Source organism: Micropterus dolomieu, linkage group LG09 (assembly GCF_021292245.1).
Source record: "Micropterus dolomieu isolate WLL.071019.BEF.003 ecotype Adirondacks linkage group LG09, ASM2129224v1, whole genome shotgun sequence".
In the NCBI taxonomy this organism is placed as follows: domain Eukaryota; kingdom Metazoa; phylum Chordata; class Actinopteri; order Centrarchiformes; family Centrarchidae; genus Micropterus; species Micropterus dolomieu.
In genome coordinates, this window is record NC_060158.1 from 22,469,161 (window position 1) to 22,484,749 (window position 15,589).

At 39.8% G+C, this 15,589-nt stretch overlaps 2 protein-coding genes across 3 annotated transcripts in view; one reads left to right on the plus strand and one right to left on the minus strand.

Moving 5' to 3' along the window:
- Nucleotides 1–1,006: 1,006 nt before the first annotated feature.
- Nucleotides 1,007–7,839, plus strand: zgc:110239 (uncharacterized protein LOC550326 homolog). The gene is made up of 11 exons (XM_046057798.1): nucleotides 1,007–1,192; nucleotides 1,785–1,844; nucleotides 1,935–2,027; nucleotides 2,934–3,106; nucleotides 3,362–3,623; nucleotides 3,743–3,938; nucleotides 4,084–4,277; nucleotides 4,358–4,449; nucleotides 6,297–6,458; nucleotides 7,048–7,237; nucleotides 7,317–7,839. Exons 1-11 carry the CDS (start codon nucleotides 1,147–1,149, stop codon nucleotides 7,502–7,504), a joined length of 1,656 nt encoding a protein of 551 aa, XP_045913754.1. The 5' UTR covers nucleotides 1,007–1,146; the 3' UTR covers nucleotides 7,505–7,839.
- The window catches only part of si:dkey-166k12.1 (solute carrier family 22 member 13), an 11,512-nt gene continuing 3,620 nt past the window's right edge, over nucleotides 7,698–15,589 (minus strand). The window contains exons 2-11 of one of the 2 annotated variants that reach the window (XM_046057797.1): nucleotides 14,149–14,252; nucleotides 13,542–13,696; nucleotides 11,523–11,691; nucleotides 11,225–11,339; nucleotides 10,185–10,285; nucleotides 9,827–10,038; nucleotides 9,570–9,678; nucleotides 9,253–9,465; nucleotides 8,968–9,072; nucleotides 7,698–8,562 (exon numbers count right to left, since the gene is read on the minus strand). In XM_046057797.1, the coding sequence (XP_045913753.1) occupies nucleotides 8,970–9,072; nucleotides 9,253–9,465; nucleotides 9,570–9,678; nucleotides 9,827–10,038; nucleotides 10,185–10,285; nucleotides 11,225–11,339; nucleotides 11,523–11,691; nucleotides 13,542–13,696; nucleotides 14,149–14,252 (1,281 nt within the window). In that variant the 3' untranslated portion in view covers nucleotides 7,698–8,562; nucleotides 8,968–8,969. Of the gene's footprint in view, nucleotides 9,073–9,252; nucleotides 9,466–9,569; nucleotides 9,679–9,826; nucleotides 10,039–10,184; nucleotides 10,286–11,224; nucleotides 11,340–11,522; nucleotides 11,692–13,541; nucleotides 13,697–14,148; nucleotides 14,253–15,589 lie in introns of both variants that reach the window. The other variant, XM_046057796.1, reaches the window with a different exon arrangement.

Genomic DNA, 15,589 nt, shown 5'->3' on the forward strand with positions numbered 1-15,589 from the left:
CTCTAGGAAGGGTTCTGGTCATCCCAAACGTCTTCCATTTGAGGATTATGGAGGCCACTGTGCTCTTAGGAACCTTAAGTGCAGCAGAAATTTTTTTGTAACCTTGGCCAGATCTGTGCCTTGCCACAATTCTATCTCTGAGCTCTTCAGGCAGTTCCTTTGACCTCATGATTTTCATTTGCTCTGACATGCACTGTGAGCTGTAAGGTCTTATATAGACAGGTGTGTGGCTTTCCTAATCAAGTCCAATCAGTATAATCAAACACAGCTGGACTCAAATGAAGGTGTAGAACCATCTCAAGGATGATCAGAAGAAATAGACAGCACCTGAGTTAAATATGAGTGTCACGGCAAAGGGTCTGAATACTTATGACCATGTGATATTTCAGTTTTTCTTTTTTAATAAATTTGCAAAAATTTCTACATTTCTGTTTTTTTCTGTCAAGATGGGGTGCTGAGTGTACATTACTGAGAAATAAAATGAACTTTTTTGATTTTTGGAAAATGGCTGCAATGAAACAAAGAGTGAAAAATTTAAAGGGGTCTGAATACTTTCCGTACCCACTGTATATTTACATTAAAAACTGGAACATATATAGCCTACCAATTATCACATGACAATTGTCAGGATTCTTTGAAATATCTGTAAATATTATTGAAAATATAGAATTGTTTTTGAACATGTTCTCTTACTATTTGATGAACCTGTAATCCATGGAGAAACATTACTTAACACAACAGATGGACTGTCATTTAGGAACCAATTTTTTGTGCACTGTTACAAATACTACATCCAAAGCCTCTGTTATTAACTTGGTGTACTCCCGACATTCACTTAAAACCTCAGTGGTAGGGTGATACCTTTCCACATCCTTTTAACCCGAAAGGACATTTAGGTCTCGTCTTAAAAACCTCTTCTTAAAATGCACCGTGGTGCACGTCGTATGACACAAGTCACATGATATCCGCGCAAATAAAACCGCCTCTCGTGTCTCATTGGCCTACGCTCCTGCACGTGACAGTGTGATTGGTCGAGACCGTCAGTTATTTAATTAGTGTTTTGGAGAGCTTTATTTTGCAGAGTCATGTGTTTTTGTTTAGTCTGACTGCTTTTTGTCCTGTATTTCTGATCTCACAGCAGAAACAATGCGTTTGTACATTGCAGCTGTTGTTCTTTTGTGGGCTGTCACAGGTAAGAGACAACATTTAGTTTACCACGTCGTGTTTCTTGTTAGCTAGCTGCATGCTACTGAAGGAAATAGCACGTGATATTACAAAGTCGTTTTATGGTGGGTATAGTTCAGCACGCTGAAGAAATAAGAACCTCACAGCACTAAGTAAAGTAACTTATGTCTCAGGTACGTGCTGATGAATGCAGACAATATCACGCCAAATTTCAGGCAAAACTCTGTCAATTTAAAGTTGAGTTCCTTATCAGGATATCTCCATGTATCCTTAAATAATGGCTTATAATCCTGGACAAAGCTATAAAATCACCCTTTACGCCAGGCCATACTGTATTGACTAAATTACAACTATTTGTCGTAACATTACTCCTTTTTTGTCATAATGTTATTCCTTCAGTGGTTCCCCAACTGAGCGAAAAATCAATGTGAGGCAGTCTGCTTTGTCCAAGCGCAGCTATCAATATCCCTAACTATCCAGTAACGTTATAATTAACTGTATGTGACTTTTATATAAAGTACAATTGCATGGATAAGATCAGTACCACTGAAAATGCATTTTTGGGAAAGAATATCTCAACACCTTATGTTTGTTTTCAGCTACAGAGGGAAAAGCAGTGCCCTCCCTTCCATATTTCGGAAAGAGCTATCAAGTCAAAGGTAAGCCGTACAACATCGGATTACACATTAGAGCCTCTTCTTCCTCAGATTTTAGCCTCACTTTTTTTTGTCTTCACATTTCCATTGCAGGAGTGATTTCTCTGCCCTATGCTGAGATCAAGGAGCCATTTGAGGCCTGGTTTGACCTCACGGCAAACTCCAGCAGAATAGACTACTACCATGGTAAGAAACCACTTGACCCGCAGCTGTTTCTACTCAACCTGACTCTGTATTTTCCCTGCTTGGTTGGATTGGTGATGTGAAACTGAGAGCCTATTGTGTCAGACCAAAGTGACCAGAGCGGAACATAAGCACGCGGTTCAAAAACAAAGAAGTGAAAAAGAATGGATAGGCTCTTTTTGGGAACTCCACTTTTTTTTTTTTTTTTTTGTTGATTCATGTTACATACTCATCGGACTTTGAACCTTTTTGTCTTGTTTAAGTTGATTTTGTAAGCTGTTTTAATTTGTATCCTTTCCTTCCCGATGAGGTTAAGTGAGGTTATTTTTAATGTAGAGCAGCACTCTACATCTATCTCCTGCTTTCAACCTACCTACACGGACCTAGTGTCGAGTTTAGAATGAGTTTATCTCATTGTGTAGGAGCTGTTAATGTAACTCATAACCGCAATCATGCTAGTGCATGTATTAACAAAATGGTAACATCTTTACCTGTGGTGGTTAGAATAGCTAAAACATTGCACATTAGACCTACTGTTACTTCATGAGTGAGTAAGTAATAAAAAGTAGAAGAAAAGACTTAAGTTGGCGAGTTACTGTGTTCAGAACTTACTTACAAGCAAGTTGAGCTTATTTCTGGCAGCAAAAACTAAAACAAGTACACAACCCTCTATAGCAGCATCACTTGGATAGTTGGCGGTATACAAGTAACGGAACATTTGATGGATGATATTTACATCTTAAGCTTGTGGTTGGGGTGGGGATGGTGCAGTAAATAAAACTACATAGGAAGGATGGTGCTGGGTAAGGGTAAAACAAATAAAGCTGTTACTCCATAAATGTAATTACTAAAGGATTATTAAATATGAAAATGTCTAACTTTAACATCTCTCTCGTTGCTCATCAACAGGCCAGGTGTCCACGTACCAGTTGGGGGCGGAGCATCAGTGGGGCGTTGCCTATAAAATCACTCCTGAAACCACAGAGGTAGAGCTGAATGTGATGAAGTGTTTCCAGGTCAATGGAACAAAGAACGAAATTGTCACACCGCAGCCGTCTCTGCCTGATGTGCAGGGCTTCCAGGTATGTGTGTAACTGTTGGCTGCTCCTTTTGCATGTAGTGTAACACTCCCTGACTTGCAGACTCTCTGTTGCTGCAGGACCTCCAGAGAGGTGTGTTTTTTTTTTTTTTTTTTTAAACAATAGCTGTAATGGTGTTTATGGTGGATGTGTACGACTCAAATTATTATCATTTAATCTAACCATGATTTATTACTGTTGGAAATGTCTTGTATCTATGTCTGTGTGCTCACAAGTCAAAATGTTAATCCCCCATAGTTCCTGAGGATGGAGTACTACGGAGGTTCCCTGTGTGAAGTTTGGCAGAACGTGACCACTGTAGGTTACAAGAAGAACACATACACACTGTGGGTGACCCATTCAGAGAGAGGTGCAGATAGCAAGGAAGACCCCCCAACACCCCTCCATTATGAGATGATGGGGTATAACACGCTGCTGGGGTCCCATTATGACAAATACTTGGTGGACTACAAAGAGTTCAGCACTCATGTGGACCCCAAAGTTTTCTCGCTGCCTGAAGGTTTGTTCCTTGCTGTGCGGTGCACGCATCAAGACATCTTAGAAAATTGAAAGAGGGAGGTGGGGGGATTTATCTTTTTCTGTTTGTTTATTTTTATTTTATTTTTTTTCCCCATATAGGGATGACCTGTGGGGAATTTCCTGGTCCAGGAGTGGAGCACCATATGTTGGCTAATCCAATGAAAGATCTCATCCACACCTCAGCATCAGGCCACTCGCAGCGCATGTTCAACCATTTCAAGGACAAGTTCCAGCGTCAGTACAGCGACGAAAGAGAGCACGAGGAAAGGGAGCACACTTTTGTTCATAATCTCCGGTGAGAGGAACATGAAAAACTGAGTTGTGACCCCCGCAGCACTGCCAGATCCTCTATTAAAGGAAGATGGAAATTAAGTTGTAATTGAAGGGTTTCAGATGACCTGGTGACTTTTTTTTATTTTTATTTTTTTCTGTTACTGTAGGTATGTGCACTCAAAGAACAGAGCAGGGCTGCCCTTCTCTCTGGCTCTGAACTCTTTGTCAGATCGCACCATGTCAGAGTTGGCCACCATGAGGGGAAGGAAACGAGGAAAGACCCCAAACAGAGGGCTCCCCTTCCCCTCAATGCTTTACAAAGGCGTGAAAGTACCAGAGTCATTTGACTGGAGGCTTTACGGTGCGTATTTACAATCTAAATGTGTATTCCTGGCTGGCTGGACATCCTATTTTATTTACCTCAACTCTCCGCTTTTGCAGGTGCTGTGACCCCAGTGAAGGACCAGGCCATCTGTGGCTCCTGCTGGAGCTTTGCCACCACTGGAGCAGTAGAGGGCGCTCTCTTCCTAAAGGTGAAAAGGATTAAAAGCAGCTCGCCCCACAGTCACTGGCCACATTCCAGTGTTTTCAACTGACAACGCTACTTCCTTATGCTCTTTAAAGCCACAGATGTTCAGCATGGCTGTCCATCTGGTTTGTGTCACTGTTTTAGTTGGCGCAAATGCATAAGTGAAAAGATTTGCAGTGACACATTCCTGTGGCACTTCGTTGTTCTGGCATGTCTGGGGAGAATGTAACGGTCTATTCAGTCAGCTTAGTGAAATAAGTTATTGCTCATTATTTGAAGTGGTGATTTTAGCTCCATTAACCGTAAGAAAAGCATCCCTGTGAGGGGAAGAAGTCCTCCCCTTTTAGAGTATGAGAGGGTCCACAAGATGCTTCATTGTGCCACTTTTACACTCATAGACAGACATGTCAGTGTTTGAAGAAATAAAACTGGGTGAATGTCAGCTTTGGCCTGCCTCCATCCCATGGCAGGCAAAGCTCAAAGGCATTCCTTTTCATGCGTTGCCCAGCAGCTTGATCCAAACATTGGATGGCTTGTTATGGGATTTGATGGCACCCCACTGAAGTGACCAAATTCTTTCTCGTACTCACACACACTCTTGATTTTGTCTCTTGTACTGGGCCACTAGCTGTCCAATTGCATTTCTAAGGAAGTAGTTGACACTGCAAGGGAAAAAGGGGGGGAAAAACATTTAGGAGATTTGAAAAATGTGTATGGTTTGCATTTAGAACAGCCCTTCACAGTTAAGTATTGTGCTTCTGGACCTTGAGTAATGTGTTGGTGCATTGCTATATGTAGAAAAGGAGTATCATGAACTGATGAAAGCAAGTTTATTGGTTTTGTGGTACAAGTCCATTGTTTACATTTTTACCTAATCGTTTAGCCTTTGAAATGCCAAAAACGTTGACCGCAAAATCAGTTTCTTTTCTTTTAATGATGGGCAATGGAGAGAATCAAGCAAATCCTACCATTTAATGTTTAACCTTTTTAAAATGTTTTACTAAGATTACTTAAAGCTGGGGTAGGTAACTTTTGGAGAAACTACCAGGAGATGGCTAGATTTTGAAAGTATCCAACTGACTAAAAAATTCCTGCACCCTCCGTTTAGGCCTCCCTCCAAAGCCACTCCCCCAAAACACATTTCCCTGTGTGCAGATTACAGGCAGGTACTGACGAACTGAATGTAGTCCTGCGCCTTTTTTATTTTTTTTTATCTCTGAGCATTTCATTTTGTGATTGCTGTCGGGATGTAAAGAGAATCTCGCAAAATATATCTAATTACTTGTCTGCCACAGCTTTAGGTGATTTGTCATCAAAATAATGAGACTACAGAAGTTGTAGATGTATGTACTAGTGGATGAGTACTCCACATTTCAGTGTTTACAAGGGCAGTTGGATTGGACAAAGTGAAAGTACTGTTGTGAAGCCCCAGCAGTTTGTCTTTGTGCCTTTGCCAGAACACAGCGCAGCAGCGGGAAGTGACCTGCATGATGCGGCACACTCGTCCCCATAGGCAGCTTCATAAACAGAGCCACTCCGTAGGGGCCAGTTTTGAATTTACTACTTCGGGATCTCACAGCATCTTTCCAGCACCCTGTAGAAAACAGCTGGTGTAAAAATGTTCATTATAAACAAACTATTTGGGTTTTTTTTTTTTGTATTTTCTATATGCCCCTCTTATCTAATGTTTTTCCATCCTAAACCCAAATTGATTGTCTAAGTTATGTTTGAGCCCATCTCTTAATTTTACTGTAGTTTATTTTCAGAGGTTTGTGCAGTGCCATAGGATACAAGAGTGTGTGTTAACAATGTGTGTGTGGAGTGTGATCATATCTTGCTGTCGTCTTTCAGACGGGCTCTTTGCAGGTTCTGTCTCAGCAGATGTTGGTGGACTGTTCCTGGGGTTTCGGCAATAACGGCTGTGACGGAGGGGAGGAGTGGAGAGCATACGAGTGGATCATGAAGCATGGAGGCATCGGCACAACAGAAACTTACGGAGCCTATATGGGAATGGTGAGATGATTCCAAAACATGGTGCCTGAAGCAAAATATCCTGTGAAGTTCAAATTAAATTAGCACTGCATGGCTGGGGAATGGTGCATTTTCTATATTTGGTAAATGTTTTACTCAAATGGTATTTCAGAAGTCCTTCTGCTCTATTAAATTGGGGATAATTGCCAAAATCATGAAAAGCAAACTCTGAACTGAGCAAGCAAGCTCATCTTTACCTACAGGTTCACAGTCCAGCCAATATCCAGAAATAAATGTCTTGACAACTTATAAACAAATGTGAAATAACTGAGTAAATGTCAAGGTTCAGCCAGCTGAAATAACCGTTTTTCATAATTAGGTTAAACTTGAGTTTTGTTCAGAAGCTATTAAAAGTTTGTATCTGTGTGGCCCAGTTGGAGTCAGCTTTGTTCACTACAGCACTTCTGTCCAAATCTCTACTTGGGTCTTAATAGTCAGACCAGTATCCTAAGTTTCTATTACCTCTTTCATACAAGGGAGACACATGTATGACTGGTACTATCAGAATGGTTTGCCGTCCTGCTGCACTACAGGGTTCAGTATTAAATGTATGTTTCCACTCTTTGAACAGAATGGATTTTGCCACGTGAACACATCCCAGCTTACTGCGCATATCCAGAGCTACACCAACGTCACATCAGGAGATGCAGAGGCCCTTAAGCTGGCACTCTTTAAAAACGGGCCGGCGGCTGTCAGTATCGATGCTTCACATCGATCATTTGTTTTCTACAGCCACGGTGTCTACTATGAACCCGCCTGTGGTAAGCTTCTCTCAATGGTGCTCACACTTCTTACAACAAGTCCCTCTCTCTAACTCGGTATGCTTCTTATGTTTTCCAGGTAATACCACTGATGACTTGGACCATGCTGTGCTTGCAGTGGGATACGGCACCCTGAGTGGGAAGCCATACTGGTTGATAAAGAACTCATGGTCCACCTACTGGGGCAATGATGGCTACATCCTGATGTCTATGAAGGATAACAACTGTGGTGTCACCACTGATGCTACATATGTTACGCTGGCATAAATTTGCCTTTTCCTCTATCGAAATCTGTATGTCAATACCACTATGTGAGTGCCTGAGGATGAATGACTCCCAATGTTGAATCTTTTGAGGTGTGGTTATCGCATCAAACTGAGCTGCTTGGTGGTGATATGTGTTAAATGTTGCTGTCGAATTGTATTGAGAAACTGCACAACTTGCGCACACAACAAGTCTGCATGGTTTTGACAAGTTTATTGCTGGAGGCACAAAGCTACAGTGCCTTTGTTTTAGCTGCACAAAGTACATTTCACTTTATAATTTGTTGCATTCAAATGGACTGGAATCAATGCAATAAAACAATGGAATGTTTTCCAATATTTGGTTTCTGTGACATCTCTGATTGATCTAACCTACTGGCATGCTTTCTAAATTCATGCAGTGGAATAACTGGTTATCCCTTCCACACATTTTAGGCTTTCAAAATATACTAGCCTCACATTTCTTTGCAATAGGAATAATAGATTTTGTAGACTCTAACTTCTTTTGCTTGAGTAACATACATTACATGACCTGTGCTTCTGATCCATGTCTTTATATTTTTTTTTTATTTTTTTTTTATGTAGCACTAATTTTTATACACCATAATAGCCCTTTAAAACTTGTAATATGTTCTTGATATTTCACAGATTCAAGTCAAACAGTGCTGATATGAAATATCTCTTTACATGCTGATCAGTCACTTTCCATACAAAACTACAAATTAATTACATTACTGTAGTCAAACATGACGCTACATTAGATAATATGATAATAAAACAGACTACATGCAATGTCACTGGACTAGTTTTGCTTCTCTTTGAGAATGAGAACATAGAAAATGAGGCAGTTGCTTGTTCATTACAGCATAAAGATACAACAAAGATCTTCCACAAACAGTCCACAGAAATGGTACACTTGGTGCACTACAAAAATATTCACGTGCTTTTACTAGTTGTAACAATAGTAGCACAATGGAACTATGTGTACTGCATTAGAGGAAGCGGCAGTCTGCTAAAGTCTTCTTCTGCACATGTTTAGAAAGTTGAGCTCTGAGCTGATTCCTGTAGATTTAGAAATACAAGTATGAAATCTATGTCTGCAAAGTCTTTTGTGGGACTGTTTTTTTTTTGTCTTAAATATTATACCAGTTCACTTCTCAACATTGCAATAGATATGTAAACACATGAGAAATGCACAGATTGCAAAGGACAACTATTTATTCCTGACTCTTTACCTGCATCTGGTAAAACAGTAGGCTATTGATTTGTCGTTTCACCATATATGAATACCTGCTTTGTGTGTGTATGAATGCTAGTTTGGTGGGTAAAATGCTTTCTTGCATAGAGCTCTTAATCAGATTCAGACATGTAATTGCATAGAGGATGTTATGTTAAGTACTGTATCTGGTAACAACGTTGAGGCTCTATAATATGTGAATAATGTAATGTGTGCATCCTTTTACACACAGTTAGGCCTGGCTCGCAAGATGTCGTAGCTCCTGCTCCTCTGTGCTGCTGGCTGATTGGCTGATATCCTCAGACATCTCAGGTTTCTCCTTGTTGGGAGGCAACCTGCAGGAGACAAAACACAAAGTACACACTGAGCTGTTCACAGAGGTTGTGTCTTCCATTGGGAAGAAGAGGGGAAGAAGGGCTTTATCCTGTTCAGGGTCACAGAGGCTAAGTAGCAAGGACACATTAACAGCACAGCGAAGTAAACCAGGAGTGAAATCTGGAAGCACATTGTAGTACCTCATATCCCAGTTTTCTGCCTCCTCCACTGTGTCAGGAAGAGGTCTGTCAGCGGTTTCGGGCAGTGCCAGGGCCAGGACAGCACCCACCAGCGGGCAGGTGCCGAAGATGACCAGAGGTGTAGTGGGGCTGTCGTTATCAAGCATGTTAATCGTGGGTGCTAACACACCGCCCATCCTCGCAAACATACAGGATACACCTATTCCGGTTTGCCTGTGAGTACACAAAGGGGAGGGAGCTATAGGTATTACCCACAGACATTTTTTATATTATGTGTGTATGAGAAAAGTAATTAAAACTGTAAAGACATGTCTTACCGAAGCACCGTGGGGAATATCTCAGCAGTGTACACATAGATTACAGCAAAGGAAGCTGTTATTCCGAACTTCCCTACCATGGCAAGACCCGTCAGGAAATTGGGATAATCTACAGACAAATGGAGGGAAATGATCACAGTAATGAAGTACATCCCATCATCAGTTATTAGGGGATGAGATGAAAAGCTGAAGGTTTGTAAGGTTTGCAGACAGTTCACATTCCTGTAGGAACACAGCAAATGCAGTGTCTATCGTACCTGCAGGGACAGCAAGCATCAGCAGACAGGCGAGCCCTCCAACAGCCAGAAATCCGCTTTGGGAGAGTCGGCGACTGCAGGGCAGGACAAGCAGGACGAGAGAACGAGCCGGGATCTCAACCAACCCAAACACAAACTGTGTCAAGTAGAGGTTTGTCCCCAACCTGGACACACCCAGTGAGAGGCCGTAATACACCAGCACATTCACAAACCTGGGGTGCAAAAGAAGAACAGGGGATACAGACTGAAGAGAAAAGGCAGAGAAAGAACATGGTAAAAGGAATATAGATTTGATTTTTTACTTATGTCAAAAAACACCTAAAAAGCATGTATGGGCATGCACACACACACAATTTACCAGATGTAGAACAAGATGATAGCCCTTTTCCTCATCTGAGGTGTTCGTACGAGATCCACTGCTGAATGACTTTGCTTCCCTCCAACTAAAATCTTCTCAACCTGGACACACATAACCCTTGAAAGGATTAGGCTGGTGGTATTCTAAATTATTCTTATTTTTAACAAATCCAATAAAAAGACAAAAAAAGTATTCCACTAAAGTTTTGCCTGTGTAGTCAAAGTTGTCATAACTATTATAACACATCAGTGAGCCACACTGGGTCACATGTTCTTTTATTACCATGAACATGAGCACTGTAGTTTGATTTGAGACAGTCTCATGTACACTGTTTGGTGTAATAAATACTTACTTGCACATCAAATGTGTATTAATCCAACAATGCAGAATACTCCCCAACCAATTTAATAAAACTTACAGTACCCACCTGTTTTATTAAATTTTGGGATTTGTGTCAGGATAGTTGGAATTAGGAATAATTGGGAAGTACGTTTATTCACTTTCTTGCCGAGAGTTTGATGTGAAGATACCACTCCCATATCTGTCCATTAAATTTGAAGCTGCTGCCAGCAGCCAGTTAGCTTAGCTTAGCATGGCCCTTTTCAATAAAACCACAAATTAAACAAATGAGATTGAACTAGTGAATTAGTGAATTTTAGAGGTGCAGGTAGGCAGATTTTGTTACCTTTGGCTCTTTTCCTATTTTCACACTTTGTGCTAAGCTAAGCTAACTGGCTGCTGGCTGTAGCCCATTTTTTTTTACAGGTTGATCTCCTCATCTCACTCTCTGCAAGATTTCCATCTGCAGTAAGTAAAAATGGAGCTGGGGCTGAGTGCCACAGACATAGCAGGGAAGTTGGAAGTATTGAAAGATGGACTAACACAATTTTGATTTTGGTCTTTTTATGGGTTTGTTATAGAGTAACACCATCTTATCCTTTCACAAAAAGATTAGTCTTCAGCAAATCATATGCAGTGACAAAAAAATACATTTTACCGGCTTAGATAGTGTGCGAGTTTAAGGAGTAAAACCCAGAGACCTGTACAGTGGGAGGTAACACACGGCCGTTAACAAGTGCCGCCTTGCGGAGGAGTGCGATGGCTTCCTCCCTCCTGTCATTGGCCAGCAACCATCTGGCGGAGTGAGGCAGCACCCTGACAGGAGATACAAAGAGCGTACAGCAGACAGAAAGAGAAGAGAGGGGAGGAAGAGTAGATAGAGAGAAGTGCCAGAAGTGGAGAAAAAGAGGATCACAAAGAGGGAATTTGTGTACTCTTGTGCGGAAATGTATGAATACACAGTATATCTAATGTTCAGATGCCCATTATATTCCCCACCATATATAGAAGATGAGCAGGAAGCCTGGGGCTGATATAGCCAGTTGCAACTTTCTCCAGTCTCGTATCAAGTATGCTACGCCTGCTAGCAGCATGTAGCCCAGACCAAATGCGTAGTCGGTGATGATACCAGCTAGCATGCGCCTCTTTGTGCATGTCCACTCAGTGCCTTTGAAAAAACAGTGCAGGGTTTGGAAGGAGAGGAGAGAAGATGGGTGGTGAGGAGAGGTGGAATAATGGGGATAGGGTTAAACTAAGGTGGTGGTTTGGAGCTTTAAGGTAGTGGAAAGAGTAGCAAGGGGTTGTGTTCTGGGATTGAGCAAAGATAGCACAAAAAGCATGAGACATTTTTACACTTAGTAATACAATCTCTGTTGGTCTGACATGTAAGTGACAAATGAGATGACTACTTATTTTCTTGACTGATACTAAACATCTGTGCCTGCTAGTACATGTTAACCAAACTTCCTAGGATATAGCGTATCATGTGTTTTCATTGACACCAGCATTGCTGTCTGAGAACAAGATAATAATGCTAACATGTTAAAGTTAAGCTGATATTAGTTTACCATAATCACCATCTTAGTTACATGTTTTAGCATGTTAAAATGAGCTGATTAACAGGTTAGGCTGATGGAAATGTCATTAGTTTTGTAGGTATTTCGTCAAAATAAAACAAAATATTGGACAAACAGACAGATGCCCCAGATAGCGCTAGATTTCAAGTGAAGGTATCACAAAAGTTGTTCTATATATATATATATTAGGGCTGACCCCGAATAGTCGAAGATTCGATGCTTCGATGGGCAGAGCCTGATTCGACTGTCAATCTCACCGTCGAAACTTCGAAGTCAAACAAGGATCTTGCCATTTTGGCGATATGGGGATGCTCAACGTCTAATTTTACATAGATCTACCAGTTTTCTCTCAGTAAGTTACTATACAGCCTATTACAATATAAATTTAAATGTTTAATGCTGTAAATAAACATGTAAAAAGAAAAAAAACTAACCCTAACCCAATAAATGTTTTTAAAAGTGCGTGAATAAATACAAAATTGTAACCCTAACCCTGGGTTGTCAGTGCGCATGTGTAGGCGTATGGTATGTGTATATGTAATCGGTATGTGTGTAGTGGCAGGAGGAACACTTGCTGAAGAGACGGAGCCCCAGCTTCACCAGTGTTGTGCCGAGTTGTCCGCACCTCGCGGGACTTTCGGATAATTTATCACCGTTGATGAACCACACAAAGAATATTTTATCGTTTTTAAACAGCCACTACTTGAAATAGACCCTCGAGGAACTGCGACGTGCATGTAGTTGTCGGCAGAACGGCAAAAACTCTGCACAAGACTGGTGAATGGCAGGCGAGAGAAAGAGAGGGAGAGAAAACGGTCAACAATAAGCCTCAGTTTAGCATCGGCTCGCAATCGCCGTGCACAAAAACACACATGATTCGACCATAAGTCAACAATAGGCAGGTATGACGATTCTAATTATTATTTATTCTGACAAAGTATATCTTCTTTTTCTGATTCGACTATGTAAATCCTTAGTTGGGGACAGCCCTAATATATATATTAATGTAGTTGCAAGTCTTAACCAATAGTTAAGTTTCACTGGAAACATATAGCTCCTATCTAAAAATAAAAAACTGACTGCAGGAGAGCTAAAAGGAAATGGAAATTGATCTACAATAACTATCTGAAATTGCTCAGAGACAAAACTTTCCTGGGAATCTTTCCTTTGAAATCTGATAGAAAATCATAACCCAATGGTTTTCTCACTATTGATACACTTATTAATCCTCCTCCTCACACCTTATCTAATCTTTTTTCAACAAAACATTTGTCACGAAATATTCACGATATAGAATCCCATACTGCCATTAATTCCCCACCACAACATAAAGCCATATTATTTGAGCAATTTCTCAGTTGGTGATCAATGCATTCACTACTGCTATTGTAAATGTCTCATCATGTTTGTGTTTGGATGCCAATATGTGTTTTGTTAGTACCAAGTACAAAGGCATTGATGATCACTCCAGATATCGTGGTGCCAACTACAAAACGAAGAATCACATAGACGTGGAAGTTGGGTGCAAAGGCCACAGCGACTCCAAACACAGTCTGAAGAGCGATGGAAAGCAGCAGGATGAAACGTCGGCCGTACCTTGAAAAGAGAGGAAAGGGGTGGACATGAGTTTGCCCTCTATGCACATGAATAAATTAAATGAGTGCATAAATGAACCATTGACTGTGACAGAGTGAGACCGTGATATGTGACAACGGCCACACATTGTCAATGCACCTCCAGGAATTTCCTCTTGGACATTTAAATGCTTTTATATAGACATTTCCACCTTAAGACAAACAGGGAATATTTTATGACATTGTTCCTAAGATGTTTAAGGCACAAACATGAAGTTCAATCCAATTAAAAAAAAACAGTATCAATCAAATCTCAGCATGTAACTTTAGCTTTTCAACGCAATCAGGCTGCAATCAGCTCACATATGGCGTGACATATGCCATGCTTTGATGCTGAGGATCTGGCTGTGTTTTATCTGTACAGAGTCTGAGGGAACATGGCTGCAGGCTAAGAGAAGCAGCAGCAAAGCCTACCTGTCGGCCATGGCTCCAAACACGACCGATCCCACCAACAGGCCAAACATGTAGATAGACGAACTGAGACTGTTGAGTCCAGCTTTGTCGCACACCAGGTCCCACTGGTTGAAGGAAAACACAGTCATAAAGAGTGTTAGTGGAGCATACACAAACCTTTTATTTTTCATTTATAGACAGGTGCCAGGTCAAATTTCTAATAAGCCATGCACACACTAATCCCCTTACAGAAACACTATAGCATTTCTGTAAATAATTACTAGAAATACCACAAAACGTATTACCCAGTGTTACTATAGTAATGTTATAGAGTCAGATATGAAGTCATAAATACTAGAGTGTGAATAGTATCACTATAGTGTCTCCTGTACTTTGTACTTGTATGTTTTTAAAGGAAATTACTATACTATTCTATTTCGTATTGTATTACTATAGAGTTTTGTTATGTTTTTTCAACCCACTATAGACATTTATTATAGTAATTCCATACATTTACTGGACACCATCATTATAGTATTATTATAGGAATGTTGTACACTGTAAAAAAACACAGTTATATTCCTTTTTATTTCACAGATTATTCCTGTATTTTTGAAATACATGAAAATATCATGAATTTACATGTCTAATGTAAAATAACATGAAAAACCTGTAGCTGTGAATAATTATTTTAAAGAAAATATTGAGGTTTTTTTGACGTAAACAAACCTTTGCAATACATTCAGGAATTTACCATATTTTCACAAGGATTATTTGTCTTATTTAAAAGAAAAAAATGTTAAATTTAAAAAACTTGATACAATTCGTAACAGTTAACCGTAACAAAAAAACATGTGTTCTGTAATTTGACATAGATTTGCTTGTTAATTGACACATATCTCCTTTAATTATGGATATTTGGAAAATAAAAACATTGAATAAATGTTATTTTAATCAGTGTATAATGTCTACAAGCATTGTTAAACTGTCAAAACACAGTTTTGATCATTGAAAACTGCCATAATTACTGTAATTACACAGATGTTGACTTTTATCATAATGCTTAGATTACAAGTTAGATTAAAATATTAATAATTGCCCAAAAGTGGTAAAATTACAGAAAGGTAATTTTTAATTTATTGTTAAATGACAGGTATCCACACCTTTTAATGGCCTTAAAAAAGAAATGTAAACTTCCTGTAATTATGGGTTTGTGATTAAAAATGAATTTTAATTCCATTTTACAGATAACTTCGATTGAAGAGTCTTAGCTATAGGTGTATTATCAAATCCTCAAACCAACATATTTAAATCAAAAATTTCAGTGTAAAGTATTGTTCTCCTGAAACTAAAGTAGTTTAGTTTTTATTTACCTTATTGATGACATTTTCAGATCTATTAATTAGAAACAACTGTTTCAACATAAAGAACATTTTGGACACTGTCAGACACAGCTCCAAGA

Coding starts and splice junctions, on each gene's coding strand:
- zgc:110239 (XM_046057798.1), top strand. CDS start 1,147: ATGCGTTTGTACATTGCAGCTGTTGTTCTTTTGTGGGCTGTCACAG. Junction 2,028..2,933: donor CAGAATAGACTACTACCATG/GTAAGAAACCAC, acceptor GCTCATCAACAG/GCCAGGTGTCCACGTACCAG. Junction 3,624..3,742: donor AGTTTTCTCGCTGCCTGAAG/GTTTGTTCCTTG, acceptor TTCCCCATATAG/GGATGACCTGTGGGGAATTT.